This window comes from Scyliorhinus canicula, chromosome 2 (genome assembly GCF_902713615.1).
Source record: "Scyliorhinus canicula chromosome 2, sScyCan1.1, whole genome shotgun sequence".
NCBI lineage: Eukaryota > Metazoa > Chordata > Chondrichthyes > Carcharhiniformes > Scyliorhinidae > Scyliorhinus > Scyliorhinus canicula.
In genome coordinates, this window is record NC_052147.1 from 166704475 (window position 1) to 166724617 (window position 20143).

Sequence of the window (20143 nt, forward strand, 5' to 3'; positions counted from 1 at the left end):
GCCAGGTGCATGCAAGGTGACATGCACGGCAGGTATTACACTCTTGATCTGGGGCATTCCGGTCGTGGCAAGGAATCCTATTTCCTGGGCATCGTGATGGGCTTGGTCCAGGTCAAAGTTTATACAGTCAGCCGCCCGTGATTTCACAGATACACTTGCGGGTTGTAGGTTGGGAAATGCCACACAAGTCCCCGCTCGGGCTATGCAAAGAAAATAGGGGTAGGGTTACCATCACAGCCACCGAGATCAGGTACCTGCCTCCTCCATGTGGTGCCAAGTCTACAAGGACAAGGCACAGGTGCCGCATCGTCCCATAATTGAGGCTCCTGTGGCACATGCTGTTTGACATCTCTTCAAATGACCAGCAATGCCTGTGCACCTTGCACCACTACCAGCCTCCCCTTTGGGTCTCTCCATGGTCTGAAGGGCGACCAGGTCCTCAGGGTGTACTGGGCTGCCCACGCGAGTCTCTGTTGCCGCTGCCGCTCCGTTTTCTCCGGCGCCTGGTCACCTTGACTGCCACCCCAATGCGAGGCCAGTTGCTTTGAGGCCCACAATATCATCCGTAATGTGACATCTGTGAAGAATTGGAGAGGGTGAGGGACCGACAATCAGTTATGGTTTCCAACCCAGGATCCTTGGGTCCACCAAGCCTCCCCAACCCATACATTGCTTGCCATCTCTCAGGGTGTCATCCAACAAGTCGGTTGTGGTGATGGACCCTGCCCTCCACATGAACCCCCAGCCAGAGCAGTGGCTGATGGGCACCGGAGCCGGAACCTGGGCCCCAGACCCTGACCTGTGCATTACTTGGACCGGGAGCAGGTTCCCTCTCCTCACTCCAACCCATTGGGTGCAGGGGTGACACCAGTGCTGAGGCCCAGCTCTTGGGTCTTTGATTGTTGGCTGCTGCTTCTGAGATATTGTAGCCTCTAGTGTTCAGGCAAAGTGTCCAGGGCCTCACAATCTGATTGGGATGCTAGGCAGTAAACCTTACCACAGCGACATGGCATGTCTACTCACGGTAATCCAATTGGGAGCATTGAAGTGCTCACATAACTGATATTTCCAATCTCCTATTAGCAATAGCCTTCAGCTGCATGGCTGTAGGCCGCCACTGTCACAGAGAGGTAAGGTAACCTGCATCATATACCACAGGCAGGGCTCTATCCTGGGTTGTTCCCGTTGAATGGACAACTGAAGTTGCACCTATTATGAGTATACATGACCTCGGGTGGGGGACGGCATTTTGGAAATGAGGGGGCTGAGCGCCTCATCCCCAACCCGGGGCAACCCCTTTAAAATGGCTGCTGACCCTCCCCCCCCCCGACTGGGCCCATTTCCCTCTGGGGGTCCCCCACCTGACCTGAGCAGTGGGACAGCCAGCCCCGTTGCTTTCGGCTGATTGCCCGATTTCCACAGTAGCGATTCACCTCCTCTGATCCCCACATCGCCATTGGAGTAGCTTCACATTGTTAAATAGGAGTGCGAAAGGGCGCCCGCATGACCACTGACTGGGAAGCCGGTTAGATTATGGGATGCCGTTTGATAGGAATTCCTTCCCGTTAATGAGATGGAGATTGGCCAGAATTGGTGATTATTGGTTTATCGCCATGTTGCAGCGGGATCCCGATCTCGCCAATGAGAGCGGATCAGTTTGATTGGAAACGGATCGGCATCCAGCGTGGTTCCGATTTTGACGTATCCTGTCTTCCAACCGCCTTGCGCGAATTCACAGCCAGCGAGACATGTCCATTGGATCGTGCCTGATGCGTCTGCAGCATGACCTACAAAACATTTCCATATTCATTGATGTATCACGATGAAGTGTATCATGTTTTAATTAGTTTGAACAGCGCAACAAATGCATTTATGTAGATACTGTTCCTGGAAACAGCTATGTCGATCTGCAAAGAGATTGCTGGAGCTTTTTTTTACCTCTTTTGGTTAATTTAGGAAGGGGCTAGCTGGCCATACCTTGGAAACAATTGAAACTGTTTGACATCAGGTAGAATGTAGAAAGGACGATGGAATCTCCCTCTTTGTTTTCACATGACAAATAAAATAAAGTGAAAGCAAAGTGAAGAGAATCAGTGACATGTCAAGCAACATGTCAAGTGACGTGTTTTGTTCTCTTTTTGCTGATGTTCAGTATCAAATCATATGAATAACAAAGGAGCAGAGTAGAGAGATCATTCTGTACAGCGTATATATACCACTCTGTACAGCTAAGTTAAAGCAGTTACTCATCTAACTGTGAGCTCAAAATGGCAAAGGCAAGAATCAGTCTGATTTTCTACAGGATGTGAGAATTTGTGATTACTATCGCTGGATTTTCAAGTTTATTAATTTATGTTATCGTCTCTTTCCACAGATTATCTTTTACGAGGACAGGAACTTCCAGGGTCGGCACTATGAGTGCAGTAATGACTGTGCTGACCTGTCCCCTTACTTCAGTCGCTGTAACTCCATGCGTGTCATGAGTGACTGGTGGGTGATGTATGAGAGACCCAATTACATGGGATACCAGTATGTTCTGAGCAGGGGAGAATATCCTGACTACCAGCGCTGGATGGGATTCAATGACAGCATCGGGTCATGTCGCACCTACCCATATGTAAGTGTGTTGCTTACATATTCTGCTCTGATGGGGGTTGAGAAAATGTTCATGGACCAAAATACAGAAGTTTGGGGAGTTATCCTGATTTTCATTCTTGCAATTTTCACTTGCAGAAAAGATCTACAGCTGAGTAATTAAAGGTGTAAATCTGTATTAGATAAATTGGAACTTACTGTTCCTCGAAATTAGGTCAAGGTATTTGTCAGGCAGTGCTGGTGCCCATCTAAATCAGGGTTATATTACTTAAAATGCAAATGAGTGGCCAAAGAACTGGCTTTTGATGCCACTGTGTCTTCTGCCAATATAATATGGACAATTGATGTCCATCTGCGTGTGTGCAGAAATCCAATGACTCGCACATATCGGTTTACCCAGCGCACCACCAACTCATTTTGCTTTCTATCTTAGTTATTGCAATGTGCTTTCAGTTTGTGGATTTCATGGATCGCACATATCACTTAGTCAGCAGGTTGCTGGGAAGATCTAGTTTACAAGCATTTTATTAAGCATTTGGATGAAGTATTGCAGTGTTTTCCAAGGAGTGGCAGGGACACCCTGAATCGTTACTGAATGTCACTGTTTCAACCCAGTTTAATATTTTCTGTCATCTGTCAATTTATGTGAACATATGTTACTGAATATTCAGTGATCCCAAAGATTCGGTAAAGGCAGGAAAGAAAACTGTTCCAACGAGCTGACCCATTCTCGTGGGTTAGCGAAGGGGCAGAATTCTGCCTTTCCTGCACTGCATGTCCTGTCACATTCTCAAATCTCTCCAGTTCCAGAAGTTTCAATGAATTCATGAGAGTGTAGAACTAAGTATGATTTTGTGAAGTACCAACAACCACTTTATTTTTATATGTGGGACGTAGTCCTTGAAAGTAAATAAGCTCATGAATAAGCTGGGTTAATGTTGCACATTGCCCCCTGTAAAGAAGGCAGCAACACATATAACTGCACATACATGGCATTGGAAACTAACATAGCCTGCAGGTGCTCTCAGAGAAGTTTGATTATGATGAATTATTACAAGGTTGTAGTTCCTTAAGCAGCGACTGCTCAGGGATTTTTATGCAAAGTCTTTCTGTTGTTCTCAGGAAAGTTGGGTACTTATCTGACTCCACTGGCATTGTGATCACAGCCTCTCCAATCACTTCATACCCCCCATCCTCAGTGCCCATCCTAATCCAATCCTCGTGCCCCTGTAAACTTTCTCTGGAGTGTGTTCTCATCAAGTGTTAATGAGTGCTGATGCTGAATTTTGGACATTACGTTGGCACGGGGCTGCCTCTAGGATTGGGAACAAAAATTTGACCTGATGAGTTTCTACCTCATAAATAGTTTTAGTTAAAGAACGAGATCTGACTGTGATTGGATAATTTTTGTTATATAAATTTAGAGCGCCAATTTTCTTTTCCAATGAAGGGGAAATTTAGTGTGGCCAATCTGCCTCCCCTGCACATTTTTGGTTTGTGGGGTTGAGACCCATGCAGACATGGGGAGAATATGCAAGCTCCACATGGACAGTGGTCGGGGGATTGAACCCGGATCCTCAGCACCGTAAGATAGCAGTGCTAACCACTTTCCTGCCGTGCTGTCCTAGGATAATTTGTTACAGAGAATTGATGGCACAGAAACAGACCGTTCAGTACAACAATCTACTCAGTCATGTCTATGGCTTTGTCTTTGAGCACCACACGAATATTCTCCATCTCTCTATGTCAAACACTGTGAGCATGCCCTTGTATTCCTTTTACCCTCCATGCTTTTACCTAGCTTCCTCCTTTATGCATGAACAGTATATTTACTGTTATTGATAACACTTTGAGCATTACATTGACTAACTAAGTGCATCAGCTTAATCTTCTGCACAACCCCACGAGAGTCAATTATATTAAATACACATTTGACTGAAAAGGAACTTATTGAATTGGATGTTCAGAATCTAGCTTTAGACTCAGAATCTGTTGGCTCTTACTCACTGATGTAATTGTTATTGTTACCTTGTGGACTGTTTTCTTGTTCCAAATTCTTTTGTCACAATGTGAGATGAGATGAGATTCGCAAATCCTCCGCAGCTTCAGGGGCTAGGCTGGCTCCGGAGTGGTTTGCGCCCCGCCGGCCGGCGTGGAAGGCCTTTGGCACCACGCAAGCTAGGGCCGAAAGGACTTCGCCGGCCAGCGCGGGTCCGCGCATGCACGGGAGTGTCAGCGGCTGCTGATGTCGTCCCCGTGCATGCCATCGCGGAGGCCTACACGGCCAGAGCGTAGGAAAAGAGTGCCCCCACAGTACAGGCCCGCCCGCAGATCGGTGGGGCCCGACCGCGGGCCAGGCCTCTGTGGGGGCAACCCCCGGTGCCAGATAGCCCTGTGCCCACCTCCAAGGACCCTGGAACCCGCCCGCGCTGCCAGGTCCCGCCATTAAGGGACCTAGTCTAATTTACACTGGCGGGACCTGCATAGAACGAGCGGGACTACGGCCCATCACGGGTCGGAGAATCGCCGGGGGGGCCGCCGACCGCCGTGGCGCCATTCCCCCCCCCACCAATTCTCAGGCGCCAGAGAATTTGGCGGCTGGCGGGGGCGGAATTCACCCCCCAGTGGGGGGTTGGAGATCCCGCCCAATATCTTCCGTCAGAATTCTTCTTTTGCAGCTCCATGTTCTTCCCACTATCAATTGAAGTCTGCACATAGGACTCCAGCACAACCAGCCTATAATTATTCATATGAAAAATCAAAAGCACAGTTACATGAATCAAATGAATGCAACACAAAGTTCAATAATTCCTTGGTTTAAAAGGACAAGAGAATATTAATCGGAAGCAAAAAAAAATGTAACCCGACATATACTGATAAAACGAAACCTCCAGTCTGCATGAGCCTTACATTTATTGTGCCCAAAATTTCTGATTTAACTGCATACAACTATCCAAAAGTTGCAACTGATAATCAGGTGAGGTTAGAGCAACAGGTCCTGTTCATGTTTTCTCAGCTTAATTATTATTGTTCATGAGATTGTGCCTTCTAACCAACCTGCTCCATTTTTAACATACTACAAATCGGTACTTGATATTTTCAACACAAAAATCCTTTTATTTCTCTGACAGTACCGAGGTGGAAACTACAGAATGAGGATTTACGAGAGGCCTGACTTTGGAGGACAGATGATGGAATTCATGGATGACTGTCCATCCGTCTACGATCGTTTCCGTTACCGTGACATACACTCCAGCCATGTGATGGACGGTTACTGGACCTTCTATGAACATCCCAACTACAGAGGCCGACAGTACTTCATGCGACCCGGTGAATACAAGAGATACAGTGACTGGGGCGGCTTCAACTCAACTATCGGATCTTTCAGACGCATGAGGGATTTCTAGATTGTTCTTGACAAATATGGTTTTGATTTTCTAACATATGTGTCAGCAGAATAAATATACTTAACTTAACTGCTTTTTCTCTCAATTGATTTATGTCTGGATTGTCGGGGAAATTGTCTGTAATGTTCGAATATTGAATGGGATGGGTAAACAATACTTGAAACAATGGGCTGGATTCTTCCACGCCACCCGCCGCAAGAAAGCTATAGGCGAGACGCGGACAATGGAGAAGTCCGATGACCTCGGGCAGGAATCTCCGATCACCAGGCGGGCATGGCTGGAGAATCCAGCCCAATAATTTCACCATAGGCTCAAAATAAGAAACGGAAAAGTTGGGGCATATATGGAATGGTCTTCATACTGTGGGGGTACCTATACTTCAGGAACTGCAGCGGTTCAAGAAGGCAACTCACCACCACCTTCTGAAGGGCTATAGGATGGGCAATAAATGCTGGCCTGACCAGCAATGCCCACATCCCATAAATGAATTTTTAAAAATTTATACACTCTGTCTCACTTTCCATTCCTGAAAATCTCTCACAAATTGTGCCCATAACCTTGACCATTCGATAATCAACTTTTGTGACCATGAAAATATACCTCACTAAGAAACAGGCCTGTATTATCTAAATGGGAGTAGAAGTTCCATTCCTCATAATCTCTGAATCTGAAGCATGGAAGCCAAATGTAGCAATACATCATTTAAATTCAGTTCCGTGTTTTCATTTAATCACACTGTTAGGACAGAAAGAATGAAAGGTTCAACCTTTGCATGAGCACATGAAAAACTGATTGAAGAAAGCTTTAATGACTGTTCATAGCTTGATGCATGTGGTATCATGTATCCTTTGACATTTTCTTTTCTCAGGCATTTTCACCAACATGTCTAAGTCTAAGAGCTTTTCTGATGTGACAACTTTGATTCCAGCTGCTCATTACAAATGCTACAACAAGAGACCGAGTCATGCTCTGCCTTACTCTCCTTGCGATAGAAAAAAAATTAACATTAACAAAACAAAGGGTTTGGGACTAATAATAATGTGTAAATGAAATGAATTGTAACTAATGTAATTGAATCAAATTCTTTTATATAATATTTATTTTCTTTTTCTCACCATTCATTGAAGCTGTTTGACCTGAATATCTTGTTGTGTTTTGAAGGATTTTACATTTAATTCACAGCAGACAATGGATAACCAAGTTACCGCACTTCAGGTTGTTTAACAGTAGTCAGACTTTATTTGTCGACATGTTGCTTGCTCACACTCTAGATGGAAGAGAGGGAAAATGTCCCAAGTGCCTCTGAAGATGTCACCATATAATCATGAGACACACTAGACAGAGGGCATTAGTTACAATACATGCCATCACTCCCAATTTACTCCTGTAGTGTGACACCTGATGTGACTTTTAACTTTTACTCAGACTGAACAGTGATTATTTAACCAAGTATTATTATAGAATTATATATATATCTACACACCAGTACAAGAGTCTTTTAGGTAGATGTTGGTTCTGCTAAGGCAGAATCCATCATTCAGAAGTCTTTGTTTTCACACTCTCGGTAGTCTGTTCACCACTTGGCTCAGACACATCATCTGATAAAGTTGTTTCTTCTTCAGCTTCACCAGATGCTGTTGGTTCAACTGGTGCAGAATCTGAATTTAACTCAGTCGTGATCAGTGCTTCACGGATTTCCAAATCTTGAATGTCAGATATTGGCCTTTCAGATACCAGCTCTGCAAATTCTCTTTTCGAAGTGTGGATTTGATAAGTGTATAACCTCCAAATTGTCTCATCATCGGTTTGCATTGTATCAGAAAAATCTTTGAGTATTGTGGCATTATCCGCTTCTCACTTGAAGAGTAGTTTCTCACGAAAACTCTTTTCCCTTGATCAAATCTTCTTGGTTTTAATGCCTGTCGACTTACTTGGTTTTGTTGTTGCTCCAGAATGGTGGTAGTTTCAGGAGGTAAGAGCAAATCAAACTTGGTTCTCAACTTGTGTTTTAAAAACAATATTGCTGGTGAATTTTGGGTTGTGGCAACGGCAGTGTCTACAGGGAATGCAAAATGCCAAAAGGAAACAGAAGAGCTCCTATGTGACTGCTTGGAGACAGTGGACTGGTCCATATTTAAGAACTCAGCGACCAACTTAAATGAGTATGTCACCACCGTCACAGACTTCATCAGCAAATGTGAATGACTGCATTCCAAATAAAGCAGTACGTATATTGCCCAACCGGAAACCGTGGCTCAATCGAGAGATTGACTCCCTACTGAAGGACAGGTCTGAGGTGTTCACGTCAGGCGAACCTGACCTATACAAGAAATCCAGATACGATCTCTGCAAAGCCATCTAAGATGCCAAGAGAGAATACCAGAGCAAGCTAGAGTCACAGACGAGCGTTACAGGCTCTCGCCTAAGCAACATTACGGGTTACAAAGCAAAACCAAGCAGTATCTCCAGCAGCAGCGCACCCCTCCCCGATGAACTCAATGCATTCTGTGCTTGGTTCGAGCAGGAAACCATTGATCCGCTGTCGAGTGCCCCAGCAGCCCATCACATACCCATACCCACCGTCACAGCTTCCAAAGTCAGATCAGCCTTCCTGAAAGGGAACCCTCGGAAGGCGATGGGTCCGGACGGGATTGCTGGCCGTGCTCTCAGAGTCTGTGTGGACCCAGCTGGCAGATGTGCTCACGGATATCTTTAACCTGTCCGTACTCCGCTCTGAGGTCCCCACCTGCTTCAAGAAGACCACCATCATACTGGTGCCAAAGAAACACCAGGCAACGTGCCTCAATGTCTACCGTCCGGTGGCCCTGACTTCAGTCGTAATGAAGTGCTTCGAGAGGTTGGTCATGAGGCGCATCACTTCCATACGCCCAGAACGCAAGATCCACTGCAATTCGCATACCGCTGCAACCGATCCACAGCAGACGCTAACTCCCTGGCCTGACACTCATCCCTAGAGCACCTCGACAACAAGGACTCCTACATCAGACTCCAATTTATTGACTACAGTTCCGTCTTCAACACCACAATCCCAGCCAAGTTCATATCAAAGCTCGAAAACTTAGGACTTGGCTCCTCACTCTGCAACTGGATCCATGATTTTCTGACCAACAGACCACAATCATTAAGAATAAACAATAACACCTTCTCCACAATAGACCTCAATGCCAGGGCCCCGCAAGGCTGTGTGCTTAGCCCCCTACTATACTCCGTGTACAAACACGACTGCGTGGCAAAATTTGGTTCCAACACCATCTACAAATTTGCAGATGATACAACCATAGTGGGCCGGATTTTGAATAATGATGAGTCAGAATACAGGAGGGAGAAAGAGAACCTAGTAGAGTGGTGCAGCGAGAACAATCTATCCCTCAATGCCAGCAAAACTGAAGAGCTGGTCATTGACTTCAGGAAGCAAAGCACTGTACACACCCCTATCAGAATCAACGGGGCCGAGGTGGAGATGGTTAGCAGTTTCAAATTCCTCGGGGTGCACATCACCAAAAATCTGTCCTGGTCCCACATTGATGCTACCACCAAGAAAGCACAACAGCGCCTATACTCCCTCAGAAAACTAAGGAAATTCGGCATGTCCGCATTAACTCTTCCCAACCTTTCCAGATGCATCATAGAAAGCATCCTATCGGGCTGCATCACAGCCTGGTATGGCAACTGCTCGGCCCAAGAGCGCAAGGAACCTCAGAGAGTCGTGAACACAGCCCAGTCCATCACACAAACCTGCCTCCCATCCATTGACTCCATCTACACCTCCAGATGCCTGGGGAAAGCGCGCAGCATAATTAAAGATCCCTCCCACCCGGCTTATTGACTCTTCCAACTTTTTCCGTCGGGCAGCAGGTACAAAAGTCTGGGAACACACACGAATAGACTAAAAAACAGCTTCTTCCCTGCTGTTATCTAAACGACCCTCTTATGGTCTGACCTGATTAACACCACACCCCTGTATGCTTCACCCGATGCCGGTGACAATCCTGATTCTTTTGCTGCCAGTCTGGGCTCAATAAAATTTGAGACAGATTTGCAGGTATCAATTATTGTTTATTTTAACCAGCTAGCTGGGTGACTCACTGTATTGGGAGAGCAGGATACCACCAGTCTCCTGCCTCTTCAACAGCCAGAGTGCAGGACAAAGGAACAAAACATCTCATTTCATATACATTGAAGTTGCATCAAGTTTCACATACATACGACCAAATAAGGCAATGGTACAAATGCAAAGCTCCCATAGCTTTCCCCACATTCCTTAACCTGGCCTGAGGCCCCTTTTTCCAGTATCCCTGGCAACAAAGAAATGGTCTTAGTGGCTGCCCATCCCCCTCTTCCTGCCTTGAATCCCAGTTGATGTTTAAAAGTCCACTAACCTAACTCCTTATTCTACTGCAGTAAAATTTTACTCCTAACTTGGCCTAACTACCCATTATGCCTTTCTGTTAATTTCCTCACCGGTGTTTATGTAATTACATTGTGTACTTTGTGTTGCCCTATTATGTATTTTCTTTTCTTTTTTTCTTTTCATGTACTTAATGATCTGTGGAGCTGCTCGTAGAAAAATACTTTTTGCACCTTATGAAATGCCTTACTAAAATCCATCTACACCACATCAACTGCTTTACCTTCATCCACGTGTTTGGTCACCTCCTCAAAGAATTCAATAAGACTTGTGAGGCAAGACCTACCCCTCACAAATCCGTGCTGTCTATCCTTAATCAAGCAGTGTCTTTCCAGGTGCTCAGAAATCCTATCCCTCAGTACCCTTTCCATTACTTTGCCTACCACTGAAGTAAGACTAACTGGCCTGTAATTCCCAGGGTTATCCCAATTCCCTTTTTTGAACAGGGGCACAACATTCGCCACTCTCCAATCCCCTGGTACCACCCCTGTTGACAGTGAGGACGAAAAGATCATTGCCAACGGCTCTGCAATTTCATCACTTGCTTCCCATAGAATCCTTGGATATATCCCGTCAGGCCCAGGGAACTTGTCTATCCTCAAGTTTTTCAAAATGCCCAACACATATTCCTTCCAAACAAGTATCTTTTCGAGCTGACCAGTCTGTTTCACACTGTCCTCTCCAACAATATGGCCCCTCTCATTCGTAAATACTGAAGAACAGTACTCGTTCAAGACCTTTCCTATCTCTTCTGACTCAATAAACAATCTCCCGTTACTGTCCTTGATTAGAACCACCCTCGCTCTAGTCATTCTCATATTTCTCACATATGTGTAAAAGGCCTTGGGGTTTTCCTTGATTCTACCCGCCAAAGATTTTTTATGCCCTCTCTTAGCTCTCCTATTTCCTTTCTTCAGTTCCCTCCTGGCTATCTTGTATCCCTGAAGCGCCCTGTCTGAATCTCGTTTCCTCAGCCTTACATAAGTATCCTTCTTCCTCTTAACAAGACATTCAACCTCTCGTCAACCATGGTTCCCTCACTCGACCATCTCTTCCCTGCCTGACAGGGACATACATATCAAGGACACGTAGTATCTGTTCCCTGAACAAGTTCCACATTTCAATTGTGTCCTTCCCTGACAGCCTATGTTCCCAACTTATACACTTCAGTTCTTGTCTGACAGCATTGTATTTACCCTTCCCCCAATTGTAAACCTTGCCTTGTTACACGCACCTATCCCTCTCCATTGCAAAGAACTGTGGTCACTATCTTCAAAATGCTCCCCCACTAACAAATCTATCACTTGCCCTGGTTCGTTACCAAGCACCAAATCCAATGTGGCCTCCCCTCTGGTCGGACAATCTACATACTGTGTTTGAAAAGCTTCCTGGACACACTGCACAAACACCACCCCATCCAAAGTATTTGATCTAAAGAGTTTCCACTCAATATTTGGGCTGTTGATGTCACCCATGACTACAACCCTGTGACTTCTGCACCTTTCCAAAATCTGTTTCCCAATCTGTTCCACCACATCTCTGTTGCTATTGGGGGAGGGGGAGGGGGGGGCTATAGAAAATTCCCAACAAGGTGACTGCTCCTTTCATATTTCTGACTTCAACCCATACTACCTCAGTAGGCAGATCGTCCTCGAACTACCTTTCTGCAGCTGTTATACTATCTCTAATTAATAATGCACCCCCCCCCCCCCACCTCTTTTACCACCCTCCCTAATCTTATTGAAACATCTATAACCAGGAACCTCCAACATCCATTTCTGCCCCTCTTCTATCCAAGTTTCTGTGATGGCCACCACATCGTACCGATCCATGCCTGAAGTTCACCCACCTTATTCTTGATGCTTCTTGCGTTGAAGTATAAACACTTTGATAAGACCATCAATTCAGGAGACACGTGCTTTAAGATATGAACAGTGGTTTTAATCTACTTACAACAGAACCAGCCTGTAACACGATACACCCTGGATGAACTGGTCGGCAGGCTCTGGGCATCGATCTTTATACAGCAGTCCAGGGGGAGGAGCCGTGGGCGGAGCCAAGGGTGGAGCCCTGTAGAAACTCCTATGCATTCCCAGTGCTACTCCCCCTAGTGGTCGGGCAACGCAACTGCGCTTAGAATAATATGGTATCATATATATTACAGTGTGAATTACATTCACCACATTCACCCACTAGAAAAACTCAAGTCCGGCGGGGGTGGTGGTTCACAAATTGAGTCTGTCCGGTGATCGAGTCGTCCGTTGCGATCTGCGGAGCACCGGGGGTTGCAGCCTCTTGTGGTGGCTAGATGGGTGTTGAAGGTTGGGATACGATGGCGGACTCCGGGGGCAATTGCGTCCGAGTTCCATACCCCTCTGGTTCAACTGGGGACTGGGGGCGTTGGGAGCTAGCTGGTGTGGGTGCGCGAAACAATTGTAGCGAGCTAGTGGGCTCAGGAGCACGAGGGGGCGGCTGGGTGGGGTGTAGAGTGAGGGGTACCTCTGCAGTGATAGTGGGGGTGCTGGATCCTGCGGGTACTAGGTCCCGGAGGGATACGGTGTCCTGACGGCCGTCAGGGAACTCTACAAAGGCGTACTGGGGGTTTGAGTGAAGCAGGCGCACCTTCTCTACAAGGGGGTCAGTTTTGTGCGCCCTGACGTGCTTCCTGAAGAGTACAGAGCCCTGTGTCTTCAGCCATGCCGGGAGTGAGACCCCCGTGGTAGTGCCCCTGGAAAAACGAAAGAGCCGCTCATGAGGTGTCTGATTGGTCGCGGTGCATAAGAGGGACCTTATAGCGTGGAGCGCATCTGGGAGAACATCCTGCCAATGGGAGACTGGGAGATTCCTGGACCGGAGGGTCAGTAGGATGGTCTTCCAGACCGTCGTATTCTCCATCTCCACCTGCCCGTTCCCCCTGGGGTTGTAGCTGGTAGTCCTGCTCGAGGCGATGCCCTTGTCGAGCAGGTACTGACGCAGCTCATCGCTCATGAAGGACGAACCCCGGTTGCTGTGTACGTAGTTGGGGAAACCAAACAGGGTGAAGATACTATGCAGGGCCCTAATGACTGTGTGGGAGGTCATATCGGGGCACGGGATAGCAAAGGGGAAGCGGGAGAACTCGTCTATGACGTTTAGGAAGTAAACGTTCCTGTTAGTTGAGGGGAGTGGCCCTTTGAAATCGATCGCGAGGCGTTCAAAGGGCCCAGAAGCCTTGACCAGGTGGGCCCTATCTGGTCTATAGAAGTGCGGTTTGCACTCTGCACAGATCGGGCAGTCTCTGGTGACAGCTTTTACCTCCTCAGTGGAGAAAGGCAGATTTTGGGCTTTGATGTAATGGGTGAGCCGGGTGACAGAGGTCGTTGTGGATAACTTTTAGGCGGTCGCCCTGTGCGCTGGCACACGTCCCGCGGGATAGGGCATCCGGGGACTCGTTGAGCTTCCCCGGTCGATACTTAATATCGTAGCTATAGGTGGAGAGTTCGATCCTCCACCGCAGAATTTTATCGTTTTTAATTTTGCGAGTTGTCGAACATGAAGGAAACCGATCTTTGGTCGGTGATGAGGGTGAACCTCCTACCTGCGAGGTAGTGCCTCCAGTGACGAATAGCCTCCACAATGGCTTGTGCTTCTTTTTCGACTGCCGAGTGTCGGAGCTCCGAAGCAGAGAGGGTTCGGGAGAAAAATGCCACTGGTCTCCCTGCCTGATTTAATGTGGAGGCATCGCTCTCAACCTGAAAAGGAGGTGGATTCATCCACCGCCCGCATGGCAGCTTTGGCGATGTCCTCCTTGATGCAGTTGAAGGCCTGGCACGCCTCAGCTGACAGGGGAAATAGTGTGGCCTTAAAGAATGGGCGGGCTTTGTCCACATATTGAGGGACCCACTGGGCGTAGTAGGAAAAAAACCCCAAGCACCGTTTGAGGGCCTTGGGACAATGAGGGAGAGGGAGTTCTAAGAGGGGGCGCATACAGTCCGGGTCGGGGCCCAGGACTCCGTTTTCCACGACATAGCCGAGGATGGCTAGCCTGATTCTGCGGAAAAGGCATTTCTCCTTGTTATATGTTAGATTTAGTTTCTGAGCCGTCTGGAGAAAACGGTAGAGATTGGCGTCGTGGTCCTGCTGGTCATAGCCGCAGATGGTAATGTTATCCAAGTACGGGAACGTGGCCCGCAGCCTGTACTGGTCCACCATTCGGTCCATTGCTCGTTGGAACACCAAAACCCCAATTGTGACGCCAAAGGGAACCGGAGGAAATGGAAGAGGTGGCCATCGGCCTCGAATGCCGTGTAGTGGCGGTCCTCCGGGCGGTTTGGGAGCTGGTGGTATGCAGACTGCAGATCCACCGTGGAACAAATCCGATACTGGGCGATCTGGTTAACCATGTCTGCAATCCTGGGGAGGGGGTACGCGTCGAGGAGCGTAAACCTATTAATGGTCTGACTATAGTCTACGACCATGCAGAATTTTTCCCCGGTCTTGACGACCAGCACTTGAGCTCTCCAGGGGCTGTGCTGGCCTCTATGATCCCCTCACTGAGGAGCCTTTGGACCTCCGATCGGATGAACACCCTATCCTGCAGGCTGTATCGCCTGCTGCGAGTGGCTACGGGTTTACAGTCCGGGGTGAGGTTGGCAAAGAGAGGAGGGGGGGGAGATTCGCAACATGGCTAGGATGCAGATAGTGAGTGGGGGTAGGGGGCCGCTGAAACTGAGGGTGTGACTCTTGAGATTACATTGAAAATCGAGTCCCAATACGTGTGGGGCGCAGAGTTCGGGCAGGACGTTGAGTTGGAAGTTAGAATAGCTAGTGCCTTGGATTGTGAGTGTCGCGGCGGTGCGCCCCTGGATCTGAACAGAGTGTGAGCCCGAAGCGAGGGAGATAGATTTCCGCGCAGGGAAAACAGGGAGCGAACAGCGTCTTACCAGATCTGGGTGTACGAAGCTCTCAGTGCTCCCGGAGTCAAAAAGGCACGGCGTGCTGTAGCCGTTGATTTGGACCGTCGCCATCGAGTTGTGGAGGTGCATTGGGCGCAATTGGTGCAGTGTGACTGCGCTGAGTTGCGGGTAGTCGGCGACTCGATCAGCTGTGCTGGAGTGGCCCCGTGATGACTGCCCTCTGAGTTCGTAGTCGTCGAGGTAAGTTTCAGAGTTTGGAGGGGATGGATCCCAAGATGGCGTAAACCTATTAATGGTCTGACTATATTCTACGACCATGCGGAATTTTTCCCCGGTCTTGACGACCACCGCTTGAGCTCTCCAGGGACTCAATCCCCATGGGCCATGAGTCGCACATGGCCAGCCGCATGGAGGAGGATTGCCAAGGTGGCCGCCCCCATGAGTCGCACATGTTGGGTGGGGGCGGAGTCGGCATACAGGCTGCAGCATTTCGGGGCCTGCGGGCCTGTGAATTCGGGGAACGAGTACTTTGAGCCATGGGAGGGTTAGAGGCTGGGGCTTTCTTCGCCAGACACACTCTGGCATAGTGTCCTTTTCGCCCACAGCTGCTGCAGGTCGCGTTGCGGGCCGGGCAGTGCTCCGCGGGTGCTGGGGCTGGCCACAATAGTGGCAGGCTGGGGCAGCATTGTGGCTGGGCGGCCGCGCGGCGCAGGTCTGGGGGAGTCGCTGGTCGGGGGCCCATGATGGGGTCGCGGGGTCCGCGGGGAACGAGGTGAGGCTGCAAAATGAGACCTCCATAGTCGTAGCAAGTTCAACAGTATCTTCAAGATTTTGGGCCCCCTTTTCCAGCAATCGCTGGCGCACGTAATTTGATCTCAGGCCTGCAACAAAGACATCGCGGACAGCAAGTTCTCTCTGCTCTGCAGCAGTTACAGCCTGATTGTTACAGTCCCAAGATAGAGTTTTTAGTTCTCTGAGGAATTCTTCGAGTGATTCCGTAGGCCGCTGGCAGCGAGTAGTAAACACGTGTTGCGTGTAGACCTCATTTACAGGCCTCACATACATTTTGTCGAGTAGCGCTAGGGCTTCAGTATATGAGCTGGTACAGTTTAGTTGAGTGGAAATTCTGTGGCTTACCCTCGCGTGCAGTAGGCTAAGTTTTTGCTCCTCCGTCGTTTCAGCTGTGCTTGCTTCAGCCAGGTAGGCTTTAATACATCGGAGCCAATGCAAAAAGATTTATTTTGCCTCTGCATCCTGTGGGTCGAGTTCCAATCGCTCAGGCTTGAGGGCTGATTCCATGATTGTTCCTTACTGTTTCTTAAGTAGATTAAATTGATGAGACCATCAATTCATGAGACACGTGCTTTAAGATATGAACAGTGGTTTTAATCTACTTACAACAGTGGTCGGGCAACGCAACTGCGCTTACAATAATACGGAATCATATATATTACAGTGTGAATTACATTCACCACACACTTCAACCCATCTCCGTGCCTGCAAGTACTCTCCTTTGTCAGTGTTACCTTCCTCACTGCCTCACTACATGTTTTGACATCCTGAACATTGGCCACCTTAGTTGCTGGACTACAAGTCCGGTTCCCATTCCCCTGCCAACTTAGTTTAAACCCTCCCGAAGAGTACTGGAAAACCTCCCTCCCAGGATATTGGTGCCCCTCTGGTTCGGATGCAACCCATCCTGCTTGTACAGGTCCTACCTTCCCCAGAATGAGCTCCAATTATCCAAATACCTGAAGCCCTCCCTCCTACACCATTCCTGCAGCCACGTTTTCAACTCCCTATTCCTAGCCTCACTATCATGTGGCACCGGCAACAAACCAGAGATGACAACTCTGTCTGTACTGGCTTTTAACTTCCAGCCTAACTCCCTAAACTCCTTTAATACATCCACACCCCTTTTCCTACCTACGTCGTTGGTACCAATGTGCACCACGACTTCTGGCTGCTCCCCCTCCCCCTCAAGAATCCTAAAGACACAATCCGAGACATCCTTGCCCCTGGCACCCGGGAGGCAACAAACCTTCTGGGAGTCTCGCTCGCGACCACAGAATCTCCTATCTATTCCCCTAAAAAAAAACTTTTCACTGTACCTCGGGACTTGCGACAATAAATAAATCAAATCAATTGTTTACTGTCTTAGACAATGGTCCTTCATCCTTTGATGCTTTGACAGTATTCGCCAATGACTGTACCAACCTCTCTGCCAATCCAATTTGGAAGGATAAGGCCCAGGTTTTATGGGCGTAATCCTCCGGCCGCTGACGCCAAAATTGCATTCGCCGATAGGCTGGAGAATCCCCGTTTCCACCGAAATCAGGGGTGAAGCCGATTTCGCGATGCGCTGCCACCTCCAAAGCGGCGTGATCTAGGAGAACGCCGCATGCCGTATTGACAGCCTCAGGACATTGCCTGAGGCCCACCCCCCAACAATCTCCCGCCGACCGTCCGAGTTCCCGATGGCATGGGTCTCTCATGGTCTTACCTGTTGTGAACTTGACCTGGCTGCTGTGGACTCAGTCCAGTGCTGCCACATTCGGGGGAGGGCCGATCCGCGGGCAGGGAGAGACTTGGTCAGTGGCTGGGGGCACTGTGGGGCGGGGGGCCGGTCCTGGGCTCACGTGCCAGCCAAAGGGGGGGTACTATTTTGCAGGCCGGATCTGCGCACGGTCGGAGTCATTTTGCATGGCGCCGCTGTTATAGGCCGCCGCTGTGCGCTTGCATGACCACGGACTTGCCAATTCTCCGGGCCATATCGGCAGCTAGAACTGGTGCTGTACGTTGCCTTGCTGCTAGCCCCCAACCAAACTGAGGATTGTTGGCCGTTTTGCAACTAATTTTCAAAATGCAGGCCTCAGGACATAGCTTGAAAATCGAAGAATCCAGCCCTATATGTTGTATGCCATTGTTCCAAAGGTAATCGATGAATTCCATTGACGCGAACTGAGCTCCATTATGGCTAACTAATTGTTCCGATTTGCCAAACCATGGAAATACCTGGTCTAGTCATTCCATTGTTTTTTAGGTTATTGTCAACTTTATGATCATTATTCCGGGCGTCTTGGAATCTGCATCCACTTGGATAAGAAACATCCTTTAATTGATCCCGTGAAATCCATATGTACTGTTTACCAAGGTGGCTTTGGCCAATCCCAAGGGTGAAATAGTTGAAAAGCTGCAGTATTTTATATCCTAGCACTGGACCAATATTGTTGGGGGAGGTCAGGGATTGTTTTGGGGGCCTTTGGGATTAGGATGACTATTCAGGCCTGCGAGGCTTGGTCCCATCTCTCCTGACATTTACCGGTTGCATCGCACTCCCTTTTGGATACAACACGGCTGGTAGATTGTGCCCGATGACGCCGATTGCCCATTTATGTACTCCATTTTGTACTATTAATTCAAGTCCTCTTGCTCGGTACGGCTTGACTTCCGGATTCTTTATCTGTTTATCCAATGGTATACCGTTCAAGGTCAAGGGCGGGATTCTACAATAATGGTGTGATGTTCCCACACCAGCGTGAAAACCAACACCAACCACTCCGGCGTATACGGCTCCCGAGAGTAAGGAATTCTCCACTTTCTCGGGGGCTAGGTTCATGCCAGGGTGGTTCCCGCAGCTCCAGCTGGCGCCGAAGGGCTGGTGTGAGGTCACGCATGCGCGATTTCTGAGCATGCGCGGGGGTTCCCTTCTCCGCGCCGGCCTCCGGGCAATATGGCGGAGGCCTACAGGGCCTGGCGCGGAGGAAAGAAAGCCCCCACGGAACCAGACCACCCGCTGTAGTGATCCTCGCCTGAGTGTGTACAGAAGGGGCTGATGGAAAATGGAAGTACCACCAGGGGGCAGCGCGGGGACATATAAGAGTGACGCCGAAGGCCCGCCCTCCCTCACTTTGGCCGGTGGGGCAAGGAAGCAGGACAGGTCGGAAGTTGAGCTCAGGGCTGCAAGTATTTGGGCCTAGTTGCAGAGCATAGAAAAGCAGTATATTCACAAGTGCCATTCTGTAAGTAAAAGCCAACGAAGTAATTTATTGTGGAGCACAATAAACCATCCTTCAACTTCTGAACGACTTTGAGCATTCTTTCAAGAAACATAACACCCGCAGATCGGTAGGCCCCGATCGCGGGCCAGGCCACCGTGGGGGGGGGGGGGGGGCACCCGGGGTCAGAACCCCCCCCCCAGGACGGCCCCCACACACTTATCTGTCAGGTCCCGCCATGTGTGACTGGGCAAAACTTCTCGGTCACTCGGCCCATCAGGGCCCGGAGAATCGCCGGAAGGGCCGCTGTCAACGGCCCCTTACTGGCGTGGCGGGAATCCTGCCGGCGCCCGAAAATCGGTGCTGGAAAATAGGGAAGCCGGCGTCGGGGCAGCGGGGCGGGATTCGGGCTTCCCCCCCTGGGATTCTCCGACCCGGTGCAGGTAGGGAGAATCCTGGTCCATGTCCATGATTTTCCTCAACATAACAGATTGTGTGTGTCTTTGCGCTTGAGATGCAGCCATATGTACACTATCCACCGAGGAAAAGTACACATAGTTTCCATAGTTCTCCTTTGATTATGATTTGTTCCACATTGGTAAATGTGCTAGAACATCGGAGTTCACATATTGGTCAGATCTTCTGTAATTTTCGATCTCAGCAACCAATTTAGTTTGATTTTGTTCAACCAGGCTCTTCCGAAAAGTGCAGGTAAATTTCCTTTTGGTAATGGCAATTTTTCAGATTGACCACTTACTTTGATTTGCATCATAATGTAAGCCTTCACTGGAACCACCTCTTCCGTGTAAGTTCACAAGA

The 20143-nt window shown here is 48.7% G+C and overlaps 1 protein-coding gene across 3 annotated transcripts in view; it reads left to right on the top strand.

The window, feature by feature from the left end:
* Positions 1–2205: 2205 nt before the first annotated feature.
* LOC119961400 (gamma-crystallin S-1-like) overlaps positions 2206–20143 on the top strand; it is a 28078-nt gene continuing 10140 nt past the window's right edge. The window contains exons 1-3 of one of the 3 annotated variants that reach the window (XM_038788798.1): positions 2206–2276; positions 2375–2617; positions 5727–5994. In XM_038788798.1, coding sequence (XP_038644726.1) covers positions 2268–2276; positions 2375–2617; positions 5727–5994 — 520 coding nt within the window. In that variant the 5' untranslated portion in view covers positions 2206–2267. Of the gene's footprint in view, positions 2277–2374; positions 2618–5726; positions 6072–20143 lie in introns of those variants that run through there. The other 2 variants (XM_038788792.1, XM_038788805.1) reach the window with 2 other exon arrangements.